Source organism: Vicia villosa, linkage group LG6 (genome assembly GCF_029867415.1).
Source record: "Vicia villosa cultivar HV-30 ecotype Madison, WI linkage group LG6, Vvil1.0, whole genome shotgun sequence".
Taxonomy (NCBI): domain Eukaryota; kingdom Viridiplantae; phylum Streptophyta; class Magnoliopsida; order Fabales; family Fabaceae; genus Vicia; species Vicia villosa.
The window spans coordinates 162190258-162209498 of NC_081185.1; the positions used below are offsets into that span (position 1 = coordinate 162190258).

The 19241-nt window shown below is 31.7% G+C and overlaps 1 protein-coding gene across 1 annotated transcript; it reads right to left on the reverse strand.

Annotated features, from left to right (window-relative positions):
* Positions 1 to 15739: 15739 nt before the first annotated feature.
* Positions 15740 to 18197, reverse strand: LOC131613045 (syntaxin-121-like). The gene is made up of 2 exons (XM_058884764.1): positions 17546 to 18197; positions 15740 to 16166 (listed from the first exon to the last, which is right to left on the reverse strand). Exons 1-2 carry the CDS (start codon positions 18093 to 18095, stop codon positions 15808 to 15810), a joined length of 909 nt encoding a protein of 302 aa, XP_058740747.1. The 5' UTR covers positions 18096 to 18197; the 3' UTR covers positions 15740 to 15807.
* Between the last annotated feature and the right edge of the window lie 1044 nt (positions 18198 to 19241).

Consider the following 19241-nt stretch of genomic DNA (forward strand, 5'->3'; position numbering starts at 1 on the left):
GGGAGTAGAGATTCACTCCATTTTTAAAAAAAAATGGAGGTTCATTACTATAGTTTTATGTGCATAAAATTAAATAAATAATAAATGTATAAATAATAAATGTATGTCACATATCTTAGAAATACGTGTAATATACACATAAAATTATAATAATAGACTCTCCATTTCTTTTTAAGAAATGGGGTAGATCTCTACTCGTAATTAGGAGAGCACAGAGATCAAGGAGGCTTCCGTTTCAAACTCGCACAAAAATTCAAAACAATGAATTTTGAATTAAAGGGTTAAAATTAAGGGTCGTGTTAAAGAGTGTTCATAGGAGTCAAGCTCCTCTCCATTTCTCATCATCTTCATTTCTATCATTACCATAGTTTGTGAAACATTAATACAATAGTGTGACACTAATTAGGTTTGATGATTTATTATACACTCTAAAATATTTGGAAACTATAGTAATGAAGAAAGGAAAGAAAATGGAGAGGATTCTATCTCGCCCCAGGGGCATTGGGTAAACATTCCAAATTAAGAAAATATTCTAGATCAATGCATTAAATACACCTAATTTTTAAAAAAAAAAGTTAATTATTTATATTTTCAATGCATTTAATACATATATTTTGGGTAAAAACATATATTTTTACTTTATTAAACAATGCTCAACTTACCTTTTTAATGCTCAACCTTTTTTATATATTTTTTAAATCATGAAAAATGCAATAAAAATAAAACAAAAATTTAGAAACTTTTTTTTTAAATTTTAGGAGGGCCGAAACCCAAACACCAAAACACACTACACTAAGTGAGATACGAATTCTACATTCACATCAGAGGCAACTTAACTATGCTGAAACGGAGGGTACTCGACAAATTTATATTGAGTGACTTGCATAAGGACGCTATACTTAGCAATACGATCCACAAACTTGTTGGTTTTGCGGTGAATGTGCTTGACACGAAAATCTGGAATGCTCTTTAACCTATCTTGAATTTTCCCTATCATACTCATTTTCAGTTTTCTACTAGTCTTGGCGCTTGTTAAGGCTCTCGCAACTTCCAAGTTATCAACCTGAAACTCAACTTTGTTGAACCTGTAAAGTTGCATCATTCGAATGCCTTTCAGCAAACCCCAAAGTTTTATATTGAGCACATGGCAGATACCAAATTTTTTGGCAAAACCCCCCAAGCCAATCACCTTTATCATTCCTAAAAATGCCTCCACATCCTACTATAGGTTTGCTATTAACAACTCTATTTGTGTTGATAATGATCCATCATTCTTCAGCTGGAGCCCACCTTATACTAGCCTTGTTGACTATCTGATGGATCACAGGCTACTACATGACAATAGCATGATGATAGTTTCCAACATAATTTTGAACCTCTCTAGCAAGAGATGCTAGAAGCACATAGTCTCAATCATACAGCTTTTGATTGCTCCAAAGCCAAAGTTTATGACACACAGTAGCCCATAAAGTCTGCCAGTTTGTTCATTCTCTGCCCATTTTTTGATTCACGTTTAACTCGAGCCAATCATCATAATCGAGCCTAAAGTAGATAACACAATGATTGGGATTCAATAAACCTTGCGAGGTCTCCTTTGACACATTGCAGTCTCTCATCACCTTCCCTAGGCAGTCCTCACAAAATGAGTCTCTAAGTTTGAGCTTATTGAGATACAAGTTGGTTTTAATGGTTTTATGGAACATAAACCACACCAAATTCGTGATCCTTTTTTGCACTCTCAATTTCCATATTTTTCTCCAACTCACATTCTTCATTCTACAAACAGTATTATAAATAGCATCATAGGAACTAGCAATGGAGAATTCTTCATTTATAGTACCTCCCCAAAGGCACATGTCTTGCTTAGTGCTCTCTTTATGCGGAAGTTCAATGGCATAAATTCTTTCAGTTATATCATAAGGGAGGTTATACTTGATTATATTCCACTTCCAGTTTCCATGTGTGTCAACTGAATCATTGAGCAATATGACATCCAGATTGGTAACATTGCTAGGCAGAGCTTCTCTAAGTTTTAAGCCTTTTTTCCACCCAATAGTCATCTTACAATCTAATTCTTTTGCCATCCTCTATTTCCCACGTAGTGTGGTTGTCAATGGTTGACCAATTTTTAGCAATATTCTTCCACGGGTTTAAGTCATACTTTTCACTTCCAACACACTCCCTTCAAGTTCAACCTAATTTCTTATGTATTTTTTTCTTAAGATCTGACACCATAAAGTTGTGTCTCCACTCTTGAGCTTCCAGCCCATCTTGTTGATGCAAGCCTCATTCATCTAATTGAGGTTTCGAATGTCCAATACACCATGATTCTTAGGTTTGCAAATGTCTTCCCATCTAATAATGTGCATCTTTTTATCTTCACAATTGTGGCCCTGGATGAAATCTCTATACATTCTTTGAATTTTCTTCAAGCAAGCTTTAGTCACCATATTTCTCATCATGGTGTAACTTGGAAAAGATTCAATAACAAATTTTGAAAGAGTGACACTCCTTGCAAAAGATAGTTGATTCCTTTTCCAATTGCCCAATTTAATCCTGACTTTATCCACAAGATATTGGGTATTGCCTTTGCCTAGGACATTTCCCATTTAGAGGCACCCTTAGATACATTCCCATCTCCTCTTCTTCTTTATACCTAGAGATTTTTGTTATTCTTTTTCTATTATGAGTTGGAGTGTTCCTAGAAAACATGATTCTAGATTTTTCAACACTAACTTGTTGGCCAAAAGCGGCAAAAAACACAATCCGAACTTCCATGATAACAAATTTGTACTTGTAGATTGAAAGGTAAAATAAAGAAAATTTGTATAGGTACTTTCTAAACATACAAATGCTAACAACTCTTAACAGATAAGAGATGTTATTTTGAAGGGAATGAGAAGGGAGAGATTTGAAAGAAGAGAAGGAATGAGTGGAAAAAATTGAAGGATTTTGGTTGAGAGGCTTTTTGAGGGTTTGCTTTTATTCATAACACCAAAAACCCCTTAATTTGGGGAACTCAAAATTCGTATTGAAAGAGAACTCTAGATGGTTTATATAAATCTTGCAAATATCCTTTATGCTATTATAGTATTCTGTAAATTAAAAAATTAAAAATATAGAAATTATAAAACTCTTTATCATTCTATAAAAAATTATTTTTTCAAAAAAATATCAAATATTTTTCTATATTTTTATGAAAATTCATTTTAGGAAGCCTCTCTTCCCCTCTCTTCGAAACTCCCAAACAAAACCTAAGTGTTGTTGTGGTCTTGAAAGTTTGTGCACGTGAGGTGGGAATTTATTGCATTTGTGTATTCCCTCTATGTTATTTGTTACCCCCTTGGTATCACAATATTGAGGTATTTATAATCCCTTGGGCCTAGATCTCGTCTTCTTAGGATATTGCAACCACTATGGACTTAGATGATTGGTTCCTAAAATCTAGCCCCTTAATCATATTTAGACCATTTTCAGGAGCCTAATCGAAGCTTTTGTACCCTCCTTTAGCTATTGAGGTTTCAAATGAACTTAATGAATAAGGATTAGTTGGATCCCTTGGGCGTACGGGTGTTCATACCGGTTAGGTTCGGTTTTGAGAGAACCCGATCAAAAATATATGGATTGATTTGGATTGGACTTGCAAATTTTTATGATATAGCCCAAACCGAACCAAATCAAGAAAGAACATGTTCCTTTGGGTTGGATTGATCGGAAACATTAGAAATAAATATGCAAAAATATTTTCAAAAAAAAAAAATCTAAAAAGAAAGAGAAAGGTAAAGTAGAAGAAAATAGATCTTTCTTTGAAAGCTTCATCCTTTAAAGCTAGTAAATCAAAGGAAGAAAGTGACAAATTTGACGAAGATGTTCCTAAATAAGATTATATGTGTTTATTTGTTAGACGCTACAACAGGTATTTGAAAAGAAGCCAGCTTAGGCATTCTGAAAAAAGATTAGTAAATTTTAGAAATCCTCATTCATTTAAGAATGAACACAAGAAAAATGATTATGACATTACGTGTTACGAGTGTGGAAAATAGGGACATTATGTAACTACTTGACCAAGTCTCACCAAACATCATAAAAATAAATAAGGAATTCTACAAGACGAAAGAAAAAAGCTCCAAAGGTCGTGGAGCATATATCACGTGGGAAGAATAGGATGAGAGCTCCTCCTCAGATTCTTGCTCAAGTTCAGATGTTTTGTGTAGGAGTGTCTAAAAATCTTTATGAATTCTCACGATAAGTGAATGAAGATGTATCCAATCATATTTTTAATCGTATTGTATTGTTTTTGTTGAATTAGTGTTGTTGTTTGTTAGTTTTACTTGTGCACAAAGTTTAGTCCCAAATAATCGTAATTGGTATGATTGTTTCATTCTCCTTTATCTCCGTGTAGTTGCAATTTCTTTATTTTTATTTTAATTGTTTTGTTTGCATCATAGTCACTCATACATTAAAATTATTTTTCATATGCATCAAAATTATTTTTCATATGCATTAAAGTTAATTTCACCTGCATCAAAATAATATTCTAGTTGCATTACAATCTTTTTCATTAGTTTCATCTTGCATCAAAGATTTTTTGCATAAATTTTTTTCTATAAAATGTGCATAGTCTTTTAGTTCAAATATACATTGATAATATTATTTTTCAGTTCAACTAATGAATATTTTTGTCAAGGGTTTGCAAGTTTGACTCGGAGAGAACTTGAGATGTCTCTTATGGGATAGCAGACATATTTCTTGGGATTGGAAATCAAGCAAGCCAAAGAAGAAACTTTCATAAGTCAAACAAAATACTTCTTAGAGCTTCTTAAGAAGTTCGAAATGAAAAACTCGAAAATTATCTCAACACCATGACATCAAATGTACTAATTGATAAAGACGAGAAAGGAGTGGATTTCGACATAATCAGGTATAAAGGTATAATCTGATCATTACTCTATTTAACAGCGAGTAAGCCATATATCATGTTTAGTGTGTGTATGTGTGCCCCATATCATTTGTTACCTAAGGAGTCTCACTTTAAGATTGTAAAACTTATTTTGAGGTATCTTAACGGAACCTCCCAACACGATTTTTGGTATCCTAAAGGAAAAGCATGTAGTTTAGTAGGTTTTTCTTATTCCAATTTTACAGGGTACAATTCCAACAGGAAAAGTACTAGTAGTACCTGTCACTTATTTTGAAGTTGTTTAGTTTTTTGGCATAGTAAGAAGCAACATAGTGTTGTTCTTTCTACCCTTGAGGTTGAATATGTAGCCGATGGTAGTTGTTGTATACATGTTTTTTGACTAAAGCAAAAATTGCTAGACTATGATTTAAAACTTGGTTGCATTCAGATTAAGTGCGATAAGCCTCACTAAGAATATGGTACTCCATTCACAAACTAAACACATTGAGATCCGACACCATTTTCTTATAGATCTTGTTAAAAAAGGAGATGTTGTTTTTGAATATGTTGACACTAAAAGTTAGCTTGCTCGAATTTAAAAAAAAAAACATTGTCATGAGAACCTTTTGACTAGATCTGTAGGGATTTGGGAATCTTATATTCCCCGTGCTTTAAATAGAATGATAATTGAGTTTAGTTTTTTTTCTCTAAATATTATGTTTTCACTAACACTATTTTGTAGAAAATCATAGTTTTGCTGACTACACTGGTATGTCTCTATAACTCTTGTATCTGGTCTTATATCATTATGTGTATGCTTGTTATTATATATACATTAGTTTACTCATTCATCTCTAGCATATGTTTTTTATTGTTCTTTTTTGCATTTAAGTTTTTTTAATATGTATTGCTAATTATGCGCATTCGAGCATGTTTATACTTGATCATGCATTACTTAACCTGCCAACTTTGATAGTTTTAATCACTTAATTTTACTTTGTTAAATATTGTTTCATGTCTATTTGGAGCTTTGTTGCATGTAGCATGTTTATCTTCGTGTTCTATATCAAATATTTGTTGTTGTATATTCTTTTTAGCCTTTTTCCTAACGTGTTCGTCGGGAATTACCTGTTTTATGGTTTGTTATTTGGTGTTTAGAGTCCTTTTTTAATTATATTTTTTTATGTTCTCAAAAGGGGAGAAATTGTAATGTGAGTCAAGTCGTGCAAGTGTCAAGTTGCGTGGTTGAAGAATCTGTTGAGGGAGATGGACATCGAATAGGGTGACGTTGTAATGCTCATGGTTGACAACGTTTCCGCTATAAACCTTGCTAAAAATCTCATTGTACATGGGAGAAGTAAACATATTGAAATGAGATTTCACTACTTGAGTGAACTTGTTAGTGAAAGAAGATTGAGGTTGGGGTATTGTAGAAGTGAAGACCAAATGACTGATTTGTTAACCAATGGTATGGAGATTGAAGTAATCAAGAGATTAAAGAAGGAAATGAGCATGAAAGACTTTGAGCACAAAATTAAGGTGGTGTATTAAGTGAAAAAGCTAATTCAAGTGCTTGTAACTGAATACTGCGGGGCTTTAATTAGTTACACCTCTTTAGAATTTTCAAACATAATCGATTGGTAACCGGTTACAACTTTGGTGTAACTGATTACAACTTAAACAAGATTTGAACATAATTATTCTATAACCGATTACAAATTTGCTGTAACCGAATACAACGGTTAGTTTTAAAAAAGAGTAAAGACCCATTTTGGTCCCTCACAAATATTACACGAGTCAAATTAGTCTTTCACAATAAAATAGACCCAATTTAATCCCTTATAAAATTTAACCGGATCATTGTCATACCCTAATTTTTGACCCCCCTGAGATGACATATCTTCAGGATTTTCATCAAGTCAAAGTAAGTACCCAGGGCAGTCTGACATTCAATCGAGGGTGTTCAAAGACAAGAAAACTCAGGCAAAGGATCAATCAATAGGAAGATTAGTCTCTAATACAATCATAAGACTCAAGAGCTTCATTATTTCACCTATGATTGATTAGACACCCAGTCATCTAAGTACAGAATTATTCAGATCCACAGACTAGGGTTTTGAGCCTTATCAAGGACTAAAATCAGGGATCACCTTTGGGAAACCCTAAAAAGCCCCAGGGAACCATTCAAAGACATCAATCATCTTCAAATAACTCATATGACAAGATCCACTGGACATTACACCTCAATTCAAAGTCTACAGTCATCATTGTCATCTGGTCGACAATTAGGGTTTTTGACCTAATTCCCCAAGATAGTTGACTTTTAATCAGGGCATGGATCCAAAACTCAAGACATGATTCAAGAACCTCTACTACCTCAATATAATCCATTTATATCATTCATTTGAGGAGAAGATCTTGATTCTACACAAAAGTCCAAAATCTCACCTTACCAGGAAAAAGTCAACTGTATGGGATCACCATTGACTTTTGAGATTTTTGGTCAAACCATGACTTTTAAGGATCAATATCATCAATATATGGATAATGAAGTCATTTGACCAAAGAAATTCATCAAGGAGCAAAAAGTCGGGAATTAGGGTTTTTTAAGGCATGGTGAGAACTCAAAATTTCACCTACACAACTCAAAAAACTTCCAACATGAAAGTTGTAGGTCTTGCAAAATAAAACAACATCTTACAAAGGAACTTTTTTCAAAAGATCAATCATTTAAGAGTTTTGGAAATTTTGGAGTTTTAGGTCATAAACACTTAGAAATTTTTCTAAGTGTTTTAACCTAGTTTTCTTCCAACTTTGGCCTCATTTTTCACAAATTTGCCAAAGGATTCTGAAGAAACTCCAAACTAATGATTTGAAGTAGATGTTTAGGGCTTTCCAAATTGTGTTCAACCTTCTCCAAATTCAATTTGAGCTAGGAGTTATGCTTGTTCAAAGTTGGCCTCATGAAGTAAAATTACAGGTCATGTACAATTTGAAACTTTGCAATTTTGTGCATTTTGCTTCACTAAGTGATGCTACACGACCTCTAATGTATCTGAAACCATACCATACATCAATTTCCATCATTGCATAAGGATTAGAGAAGATTCCCAAAAACAAAGGCATGTGATTATGTAATGATTGCATTTTTGAATTTATGACAAATTGGTGATTCATCAAAGGAATCTTCTCCCAACCAATTGGAGCTCATTTCTGCAGCCATTTGGTCCCCTAAGATCAAGCAAAACCGATGGCTAGGGAGTGGTATCAAAGAGCTCATCATTGCACTTGGAATATTCTTTGAATTTTTTCATGGCTAAGAAACCAAACTCACTACACTAAGCAAGCTTACTATGCTCAATTGCTCTGAACCAATTGCCTATAAATAGAGGTCTCTTTCTCATTCAGAAACCACACCAAAGCAACAGAATTCTTGCTTTCTCTCTTCTTTCTTCATACTTAAGGTTTTCAAAGGTTCTTTGGCAAGAAGACTCGGATTCTTCAAACCAAAGCTCTTCCTTTGGAATTAGGTATTCAAACACATTAGGGAAGTCATTTAGAGGTGATCTAGACCTCTAAAACACTTCTGTAAGTGAAGAATCATCATCTTCACCTCTCACTTGGAGCTGTTGCAGTTGGAGGTCCATAGAGTAATTCAGGAGGTTTCAAGCCAAGCCAATCATCCAGGCACACTCCTCAGGTCATAGTGAAGCTAACCAGATGGCTGCAGCTCGTCTGTAACTCCAAATTCAACAACCTCCATGTCTACTTGAAGCACAAATCGAGGGAGGTCCATAGAGCAATTCAGGAGGATTCAAGCTCCAATAAGCATTCAGTTAGCATCATTGAGTCTCAAGGAAGCTATTGAGATCATTCATTCAGGTCCAGGTGTTCTCAATCATCCTCACGACCTCCATTTTCAGAGGTAAGTTTCTGAACCTCACCTCTTTACTTTAAGCACTCTTTGAGTTAAAGCTCGATTCTATCTTGTTTAGCATCATCAGAGGATTGAAAACCCTCTATCATCTTTCATTTATTCATCTTGTTTGTCATTTAATTTCAAATTTAGGGTTCATGTGTTCTTAGAGTTTTCTGAGAAATTAGGTAGCTATAGTTCATATAAATAAATATTAGTTACATATCTGGATTCGTGAGGAAATTTAGAACAAGATTGATGTTTACATCATGTCATTTAGTTGAGAAACCAGAGAGTTAGGATTTTGAAAATCCTTGAGCTCGAGGAAGAAGATGACTATGGCCATGGCGCACAAAAATTTAAATCTGGGGCCAAAGTTTATTTTATTTTGAATGGTAGGCGTTCCCTAAACGACTGAACAAACTTGCCCTAGTGGCCTCCCATACGCTCTTAGTCTCTTCATGCCTCAAGTCTGGGGTTCGAATCCCCCTCGCCCCAGACTTTTTGATTCTTTTACTTTTCAATGATTTATCACTTGTTTTGAAACATAACCAATTGAGTGAGAGTTATTATCACCAAGCGCGCGTTGGCTCAGTGGTGTTGTTTTGGGCTGGTGACATCAAGGGCGTGGGTTCAAATCCTCCAAGGGCCAAAAACTATTTTTTAACACATAATTTCTTTTATTTTCTTCACAACTTCACATGAATAATTCACTTATCAAATTAAACCATTTTCACTTCATTTTTCACACACTTGTCATTTAATATATCTATTTTGTGAATAATCAAAAAAATCATAAAAATATTATTTATTTCATGTATTTTTATTAGGTTTAAAATAGTATGTTTTAAGTGTTTTTTTTCTTAAATACTTTAAATATATATTCACTTTGTTTTAACCTAATCATATTGTAAATAAGTTTATGATAAAACCCTAACTGTTTAGGTCTTAATTAGTTGAAAATCTTTATTTTTACCTTAATTAAGTTGACTTTTGTCAATTTTCAAAACTGTTTTCAATCTCCGAATAAATCAAATGATTAAGGTTTTCAAACAACAAAACCTTATATCATTTCAAATCATTTTCAAATTGCTGTTGTAACCAGTACTGTAAAGTACTGGGCCTCTAATAGAGTGTAAGTCCCAAAAACCTTCTCTTCTTAGCTTGTTTTCAAAACTGTATTTTCAAAATCTTCTTTCTGTTTTCAAAACATTCTTCTGGTATTTGAAGGGCATTATTCCCGGTGAAACTCTTCAGATACCTATGTGACCTTTGTCCATCTTCACTTCTTCTGTTTTCAAAACCATTAACTGTTTATCATATATATATTCAACTGTTATCCACCAATTACTGTTGAGGCTCTGTATATACTTCTTCAAAGGCCTCCACTCCATCCAGGTTAGGCTTTACAAGCTTTCAATTTACAGTCTTTATTTAAATTACTGTCAAATATAAACTGTGCATATATATTAGTTTAGAATTACGTTTGAGTATAAACCCTAGGACAGTTAAACTATATATATATTATAGGAATATGACCTAGGATTGAGAATGTCTTCCCGGTGAAGGCTCTTTCCTAATTAGAGATCTGTAGTTCAAACCCCCAAGATGAATTATTCCCGGTGAAACATCTTGGCAAAAACCTTAGAATCCAAATAATAGGACACATCCACCCAAAGAGGAATTATTCCCGGTGAAACCTCTTACTCATTTGCTTAGAGCCAAAATAAGTTCAAAACCACATAGCTTTCTCTTGTGCTATAACAAGGACCCTCGATTAGCCTCCTCTTGGGCTTTGTACAAGGACCCACAGGCTTCTTAAAAGCATTTCCAGCTTCCTCTTGAGCTTGTATACAAGGACCCATCAGGTTTCTTACAAACATAGGAACAGGTCTTTAGTCACCTTTTAGCCTACCCTGGTGAGTTTCTTCAAATTTAAACCAGACTTTAAACAAGCTAAGTTTGTCTCAATTTTACATTGAGTACTCCTTTTGGAATGAGAGACATGGACAGTCTCTGTCACCCTTATCTTCATCAATCTTCCTTAGCAGAGTCTAGGATCCATATTTGCTTCTCCTCAGCATGTGTCAGCCTTCATCTTGGGCTTTAAACAAGAAGTCTCCATTAGATAATCTTTCTGCCATTCATGTTAATAAAAACACCTGGAAAGGGTTAGCCTCCAAAGTCAATTAAAATCAATCTGTCATTTTAATAAAAACTCCTGGAAAGGGTTAGCCTCCAAAGTCAATTAATAAATAAATAAAGATTCATTCTCTTAGGAGATAATTTCCCCAAAAGAGTCAAAACCCCTGGAAAGGGTCAGCCTCCAAAAAACATGATAGAACCAGTCTTTTAATAGACAAATTCACCAGCTGAGTCAAAATCCCTGGAAAGGGTTAGCTTCCAAAGAAAAACTGTCTTTTAATAAATAAAATCTCCTCAGTAGAGTCAAAATCAACAAAAACAGTTAGCCTCAACCTTGGGCTTCATACAAGGCACCAAACAATAAAACTCCCCTGTCAAGAGTCAGCCTCAACCTTGGGCATTGTACAAGGCAGATAATAGAGTCTCCCCAGTGAGTTCTTCATCACTCAGTAGCCACAACCTTGGGCTTTGTACAAGGCAGATAAACCATACTTTCATGTGTCAAAGATTCCTAACACCTAGGATCTTTTCCCATAGAGTCATCCATACTCAATTCATTTAAAAAAGGAGTCTGCCACAACCTTGGGCTTTGTACAAGGCAGAAAATAATGTTTTCATTAGCTAGAGTCAGCCACAACCATGGGCTTTGTACAAGGCACATAAAATAGAGTCATTCATTCAATTATCCTCAGTAGTTAGCCACAACCTTGGGCTTTGTACAAGGCACACAAATAGAGTCTCCCTAAGTAGAGTCAGCCTCAATTCTGGGCTTTGTACAGAACACAAAAATACCCTGTAATTAATCCCCAGTGGAGTCATCTCCCAGAGTCAATATTAATTAATCAATCAAAAAGCCTCAAGCTTGGGCCTCATACAAGCCAGTTAAAATTCAAATCTTTTATACAGTAGATAGACATAGCTTATCTCTATAGAGAGATATTTTTACTACTCTACCACATTCAAACAAACATTACATTTCATTTCAATTTTAATCAAGTCTCCCATTTAGGATTTTGAAAGGCATGAGCTGGCAGTAAAACCCAGACATGTGGTAACTTTCCCTAATTTGGATGAGCATCTTTCTTTCATTTAAGAGGCATTTGACTGGTATACTTGCACATACACAAGTAAGGTCCCCCTCTTGAATGAAATGAATTCAGTTATTCTTTCACTCCTTTAAATGTTTGTGGTAGAATAGTACAAATACCTCTCTGTAGAGATGATTTCATGTCTCTTTACTGTAAACAGAGATTTAATTCAAGCTTCAACCTTGAGCTTCAAGCAAGGCACCAAAAATAATTAATTTCCCTAGTTAGTTCCCCGAACTACATTAAGCTCTGACTTCCACTAGGGATATGTAGGCATGAGGTTCACAAGGAATCTCAGCGAGCTAATAAAATACCAAAAATAGTCAGTTTGTCTGTCTGTCTGTCTTTTTTTAATTAATTCAATTCCTTCTCCTAATACAAAGGAGAAACTTTCCCAATCATTAGCAATAAACACAATCACAATGACACAGAGAAGGTTCCTGTAGAGTACTACAGATATGTAGGGTGTTTAAACACTTCCCTATGTATAACCGACCCCCCGGACTCCAGAATTTCTAGTCTAGGTGAAATCCCCACACTTAGCAAACTCCTAGGGTTTAGTTGAGATCTTTTTTCCCCTTTCCTACTCGTAGGACAAATAAGAAAGTTCGTGTGATATCGTAGGAAGAACTGAAACAAAATTCATCCCACCACGGGCGCATTCTCCTTCCAATTTTCGCGTGAAGGGTATAGCGTGCCGTCCTCCCAAGTGAAACGGGGAGGTAAAGAAAACGACCACCACAATCATATAAGTCCTTCTGTTAATATTTTTTCAAACCGGCTTTTTTCTAGTTTTAAACTGTGACTGAACTGCCACGTTGAATTTTATTTATTTTTCATTTTTAAAAATACTAAATTGATTTTTATTTTTATTTTTATTTTTAAACAATTATAAATTAATAATATAAAAAAGCCAAAATTGTTTCTTATAAGGAGTTGAACTCAGACCAATGTGGTTAATTTTAAACAATTCTAAATTTAAAATACAAAATACAAAATTTGTATCAGTATGGTCTCGAACCTAAGTCTCTTCAAATTAAATGACAGTCAATTTAATACAATAGAAATTGATTTGTCTATTTATAAATGATAGTCACTTTACTAACAATTGAAATTAATTTGTCTAGTTGTTATTGATAGTTACTTTACTAACCGTAGAAATTGATTTGTCTAGTTGTAAATGATAATCACTTTATTAACAATAGAAATTGATTTATCTAGTTGTAAATGATAGTCACTTTACTAACAATAGAAATTGATTTGTCTTGTTGTAAATAATAGTCACTTTACTAGCAATAGAAATCGATTTTTCTAGTTGTAAATGATACTCACTTTATTAACGATAGAAATTGATTTGTCTAATTGTAAAGTGAAAATCATTTAACTTGAAGGGACTTGGATTTGAGACCTCATAGGTAAAAATTTATGTATAGAATTTGTTAATATTATTAGAAATCATGGAAATTACTTGTTAAAAAATTACTTTATAAGAAATAATTTTGACTTTTTTTATATTATTCATTGATAACTGTTTAAAAATGAAATTAAAAATACAAATTAATTTAGTATTTAAAAAATAAAAAAAATCTAACGTGTCAGTCCAGTCACGGTTTAAAAGTATGAAAAGAACCAGTTTAAAAGTATGAAAAGAACCAGTTTAAAAGTAGGAAAAAACTGATTTGAAAAAAATATTAGCAGAAGGACTAATATGATCCGGTTAAATTTTGTAAGGGATTAAGTTGGGTCGATTTTTTTGTGAAGGTCTAATTTGACTCGTGTAATATTTGTGAGGGACCAAAATGAGTCTTCACTCTTTAAAAAATATATTGTTAATTGTACCTTAATCAATTATATTTGTATATGGGTTTTGCTAACCAGTGTTCTTGAAACATTGGATAAAGAATACTAAATGAGCTTCAATCATATTTTTATTCATTTAAAAAATAATAATTAAATATATCTAATTATTAAATTGACTTAAATAAACTTATTCATTTATTTTCTCTTTCATACACTACATAATTGATATACGAAAAATCAAATGAAATGTGGTGTTCAAATATTATAACTTTATTTCAATATTATTATCATTTAAATATGAGAATTTGATTTTCTAAATATAAAATAAACTAAACAAAAATTTAAAACACTTATAAACAAATTAATAATAAAATAAGAGAAAAGGGTATGTGCACTTCCAATGACAGCCATGTATCTTACCAAGTCAACCTTTAAATTTTAAAATACTGAAATAATTTGCCACTTTAAAATAATTTGATTGAATGTATGTGTAATACTTCTTTACACTGACTGTGCACTACCAATAAACTCATAAAATAATGCAAAAAAAAATTAATAACTAAAAAACTCAAAAAAAAATTATATTATATTTAAATATTTAAATTATTTTGATAAAATAAATAAAAAAATAGAAAGAAAATATTTTATCTACAATATGAAAAGAAAAAGTAGTGTTGTTTAAAATTAAAAAGTCCACTAGGCGTTAAAAATAAGAAAAAAAAGAATATGCACTGACAGTGTCAATCAATGACGATCATGAATCAGGACAAGTCAAATTAAAAATTAAAACAAATGTATGTGACATGACAGAATGTTATATTCTAATTGAATGACGGTGTAAAACTTGCAGACGATTAAACTCTAAAAATAAAACATGCACAACCAATAAGCAATAAAATGTGTAACGTCAGGTTAGAAAATTTCAATTTTTGGTTTTAAATATTACTTTTTTTATAACAGTTTTAAATAATACTTTTAATAAGTTCTTTCTTAATGAATATTAATGGATTCATGGATAAGTGTCTCAGAGCACGGTATTGCCCTTTGTATATATATCATTTGATATCTTATTAATGAATAATGCCAATAAATTTCACCCTCATTAATTACTCTCTCATTCTCTCCCCCTCCATGCTCAATTATTTATCAATCTTTTGATTCCAGAACCAACATGATAATTCATCTTTAACCAGTTAATATTTTTTTTGGCTGAATATGATGTTATTTGTTTTTTATTTGATTTTTTGTATGACAAACTATTATTAATACTTTATTTTAATTCAAAGTTTGAGAGGAAATGTTTGAAAATAGATAATGAATCTTTTGTTTTAGTCAAATTAAAATTAGTTTAATTAGTAACTTATATTCTATTTTATATCGTCTTTATAACTCTTAATTTTAAAATTATATTGTTCACAGCATTGAAACCTTAACTTTTATTTTCTTCTTTTCTATTTTATTTATTATATCTACTGCTAACATTCATAAAATATTTAATTAAAATCGGAGGAATTCTTGCATGGACACATACCTAAATCCATATATTTAGGAACAACTAATAAAAAGAGAACGAATTTAAATTTATTTAAAATTTAATTTTGTTTTTAATTGGCAACATGGAGGGTGGTTGTGATAATGGAGGAGAGAGATAATTTTAGTTTTATTATATAATTAATAAAAAAAAGTGATTGGATGTGTGTAACTCCAGGTGGTATAACTGTGTCCATCTAAGTATTTTCCTTAAAATCCTGTCAACTAGTTCTAGAAACCAAGCATTTAAAATCTTTGAACAACTTTTCTTATGAAAAAGTATTCATAAAAGTAAGGGAAAAAAACACAACACGACACCAATATAAAACTATTAGAAAAATAGTATTAATGAACATGAAAGTAATTTTTTATACCTTTTCTATGACTTGACTGTCAAGTTTTCAGCCACTATTTAAGAAATTAATTAATTAATTATTTTTTAAAATAATAGGAAGAATTACAACCAAAGCGATAATGAGAAGTACTAAAATGGCAAAACATGTCCATTTACGGCTATTCTTTTGATGCTTCCTAGCAACATGTATTTGTTGTATACCTTTCCTAACGTACGAATTTGCTCGCTTCATTTGGCTCTCAATGTCATTCAATTCTTCACTTTGGCCTTCCACCATAACTGACATGTCCAAAAACACTTGATGTAGCTCATTTAGATTTCTCTCTATCTCTTTCACAGCACCATGTCTCTCCTCAATCTCTTGTATTGTCTCCATCACTGTTGCTCTCCCTTGCTCTTGTATCGCTTTTTGTAAAAATGTTTCGCTTTCACCTGATCCACAATAATCAAATATATATCATAATAGAGATTTACCATAATATAGTAATAATGATTGATTGATAAATTTAATTGATATGCACATACAGTAGACAGTGTAAACAAGTTTTACACCGTCATTGAATCATAACCGTTAAATATTTATTGAAATTTAATTTTTTATTATAATTATTTATAAAATAATATTTATCAATAGTTGTGATAATGCACTGAATGTGTAAAGAATTTTACACTGACACTGCGTGCATAGTAATTAATCTCTTCATTGGTAGTCTAAAATTTGTATATTTTATCTTACTATTAATGATTCCACCATAAAAAAATTATTTTAATTTAGAAGTTATTAGTCAGATGTTTATTAATCCAATTTATATAAAAAATTAAAAAAATTAATGACATATTTATAACATTTATTTTAATTATTAAATCTACAAAAGATATTTTATAAAATATATAAATGTCAAAATCAACTATGACAGCTCAATTCAATAATTAAATATTTAAACATTATTACTATAGTATATACTATATAGTCATATTTTCTTATCTATAACCACTATAATTGCAAGTTTTAAAACAACACAAAAACAAAACTATGGATTGAAACTAACAAAATTATATAAGCAAACTAATTAAAATATAAATATGATATAAAAATCAAAATTAAATAAGGTAATCATAATAAAAATAAAAGAAACAACACAAATAAAAGAAGTAATTTTAACATCAATATACAAACTAAATAAGGGTAATGCTAATGAGTTTTTCCCGGCCCTTTTTAAGAATACTTAATAAATATTTTTCCAAAAGTTAATATTTTAAATTTTAATATATTGAATACAAATAGTTTTTAAGAAACTTTGAGATTAATTAATATCTACGGTCATTGTAAATTTTTTTACACAATTAGCCACTCTTATATACTACCTTCGTTTTTTATTATAAGTCATATATTAAGAAAAATAATAACTCTGATATAAAAATGAGAAATTATGTAAGTTTTTACAAAATTGTCCTTCATTAATATCATGTGAAAGATACGTTTACATAATTGAAAGTAGATATAATAATAAATATTTAAGAATATAATAGAAAAAATATCATTAATTATTCATTAAAATTATAAAACAACTTATATTAAAATACAATTTTTTTTAAAACGACTTATAATAAAAAACAGAGTAATATTTTAAATATGATTAAATCAAAAGTCAAATAGTTATAATAATATAACGATTAAGATTAACTGATTTACAGCACTAAATTCGAAAAAAAAATTACATTAATCACATAAAAAGTCAATCGTTAGCATTTTCCATTAAATAACTATAAGAATTATAACCCATAAATAAAGGACTGCGTAATTTTAGTACCTGTAGAGATGAGGAGATCAACAGTTTGATCATCAGCTTTCTCTCCAGTAACGGTAAAGTATCTCCGCTGCACCGTCACTCTATACTCCAACGATATCATCTCCCTAAGTTCATTAAACCTCTCCATCGAATCTTTCAACTTCTTCCTCAAACCACCAACCACCGCCAACCGGGTTCGATCAGAAGACGAACCGGGTCCACAATCAACCAACGACCGGCTCTCTTCATTGGACCGATCAAGCGACTCCAACCGAGCCTTAACCAGTTTAGCTTTCTTTAGCGACAGAGTAACGTCGGAGTCCATTCGAGAACGAAGCTCCTTCACCGCGGTGGCGCTGTGAAGGCTCTTGCTCTTCCCATGCGAGGTTCTCAGACTCACGTGGAGTTTCTCCAGCTCTTTCAATTCTTCCTTCACCGATTCCACTTCTTCGAAGAATTTATGGAGTGTAGTCACCGTGGTGGTGGTGGTGGTGGAGGTTTCCGCCATCTGGATGACGTGGTGGTGGTGGCCGTTACTGTCGTCGTTTTGGACGGAGAGTAAGTCGTTCATGGTTTTCTGATTTGCGTTTTGATGAGACGAAGTGATGAATGATGAAAGTTGAATGTGGACTCTAGGAATTTATAGGCTCTGTTTGGCTGAAAAGTTGCAATTTCAGATATTATTACTTTTTAAAAAAGAAGAGTGTAAAGTAAGAATCTAAACGTGTTTTTTATTTGTTAGTACAACTTTAAACTTCTATAAATATAACTTTTGCAAATAAATTATATATTTTAAATATATATATTTAACTTATGCAAATATACTACTAGTTTTGTGTTTTAATTTATGAGTTTTTTTTATTTAGTAGTAATAAATAAGGATTTGTCATCTAATATAAAAAATTAATAATATGTCATATCATTAATTTTAAATAATAAAATAAAAGTATGATATGACTAGATACATGGTCCAAATTGATTAATAGTGAATTATTCATTTTCTCAATAAATAATAAATAAATAAATAAATAAAAATTTATTTTTATTTAAACTCTTTTAAGATTTATTAATATCAAAACTAGCATCTTATTATTTATTTTAATTTTTAAATCACTGCTGTTTTATTATTCTGTTTATAAATAGATTGTCCTTTGACCAAGGGTTTTGGATATGGTAATAGTTTGCAACACTAAATCTTGAGCCTGCATTTAACTTGGGCTAATCTAAGGAGTGGCACATAGATTTAATTACCATCCCCTTTATTTTTATTTTGGATAACTATGCAAATATAAAATTACTTTTATAATTTTGTAAAATAAATGTCAAATAACATGTTCAATTGTATATATTTAAGAGTAAAACACATCCACGTTTGTACGATAAGCATTAAAAGGGGTTGGAGAGCTGAAATCTTAACTAGTTTTTACAAAAAAGTGCGAGTAAAACAGGCATGTTCGCGTGGGTCTGTCTATTTTGCCACCCTACAATTAAGATAGTAACAAAATTCATGAGTATTTGATAAGTTGTCGTGTGTCATTTAAAGTTTATATTTCTTCACATTTCACCGCTCAAAGTGTTTGAGTTTTGTCATAAACTATATTTGCTAGAAAGTACAAATGCGTAACAATTTTAAGTGAGTAAGGGTTGTCAGAGGCTTTGAAGTTTTATTGTGTTAGAGCTAGCTCGCACAAGGAGGTGGAAAATTCCGTTTATGGAA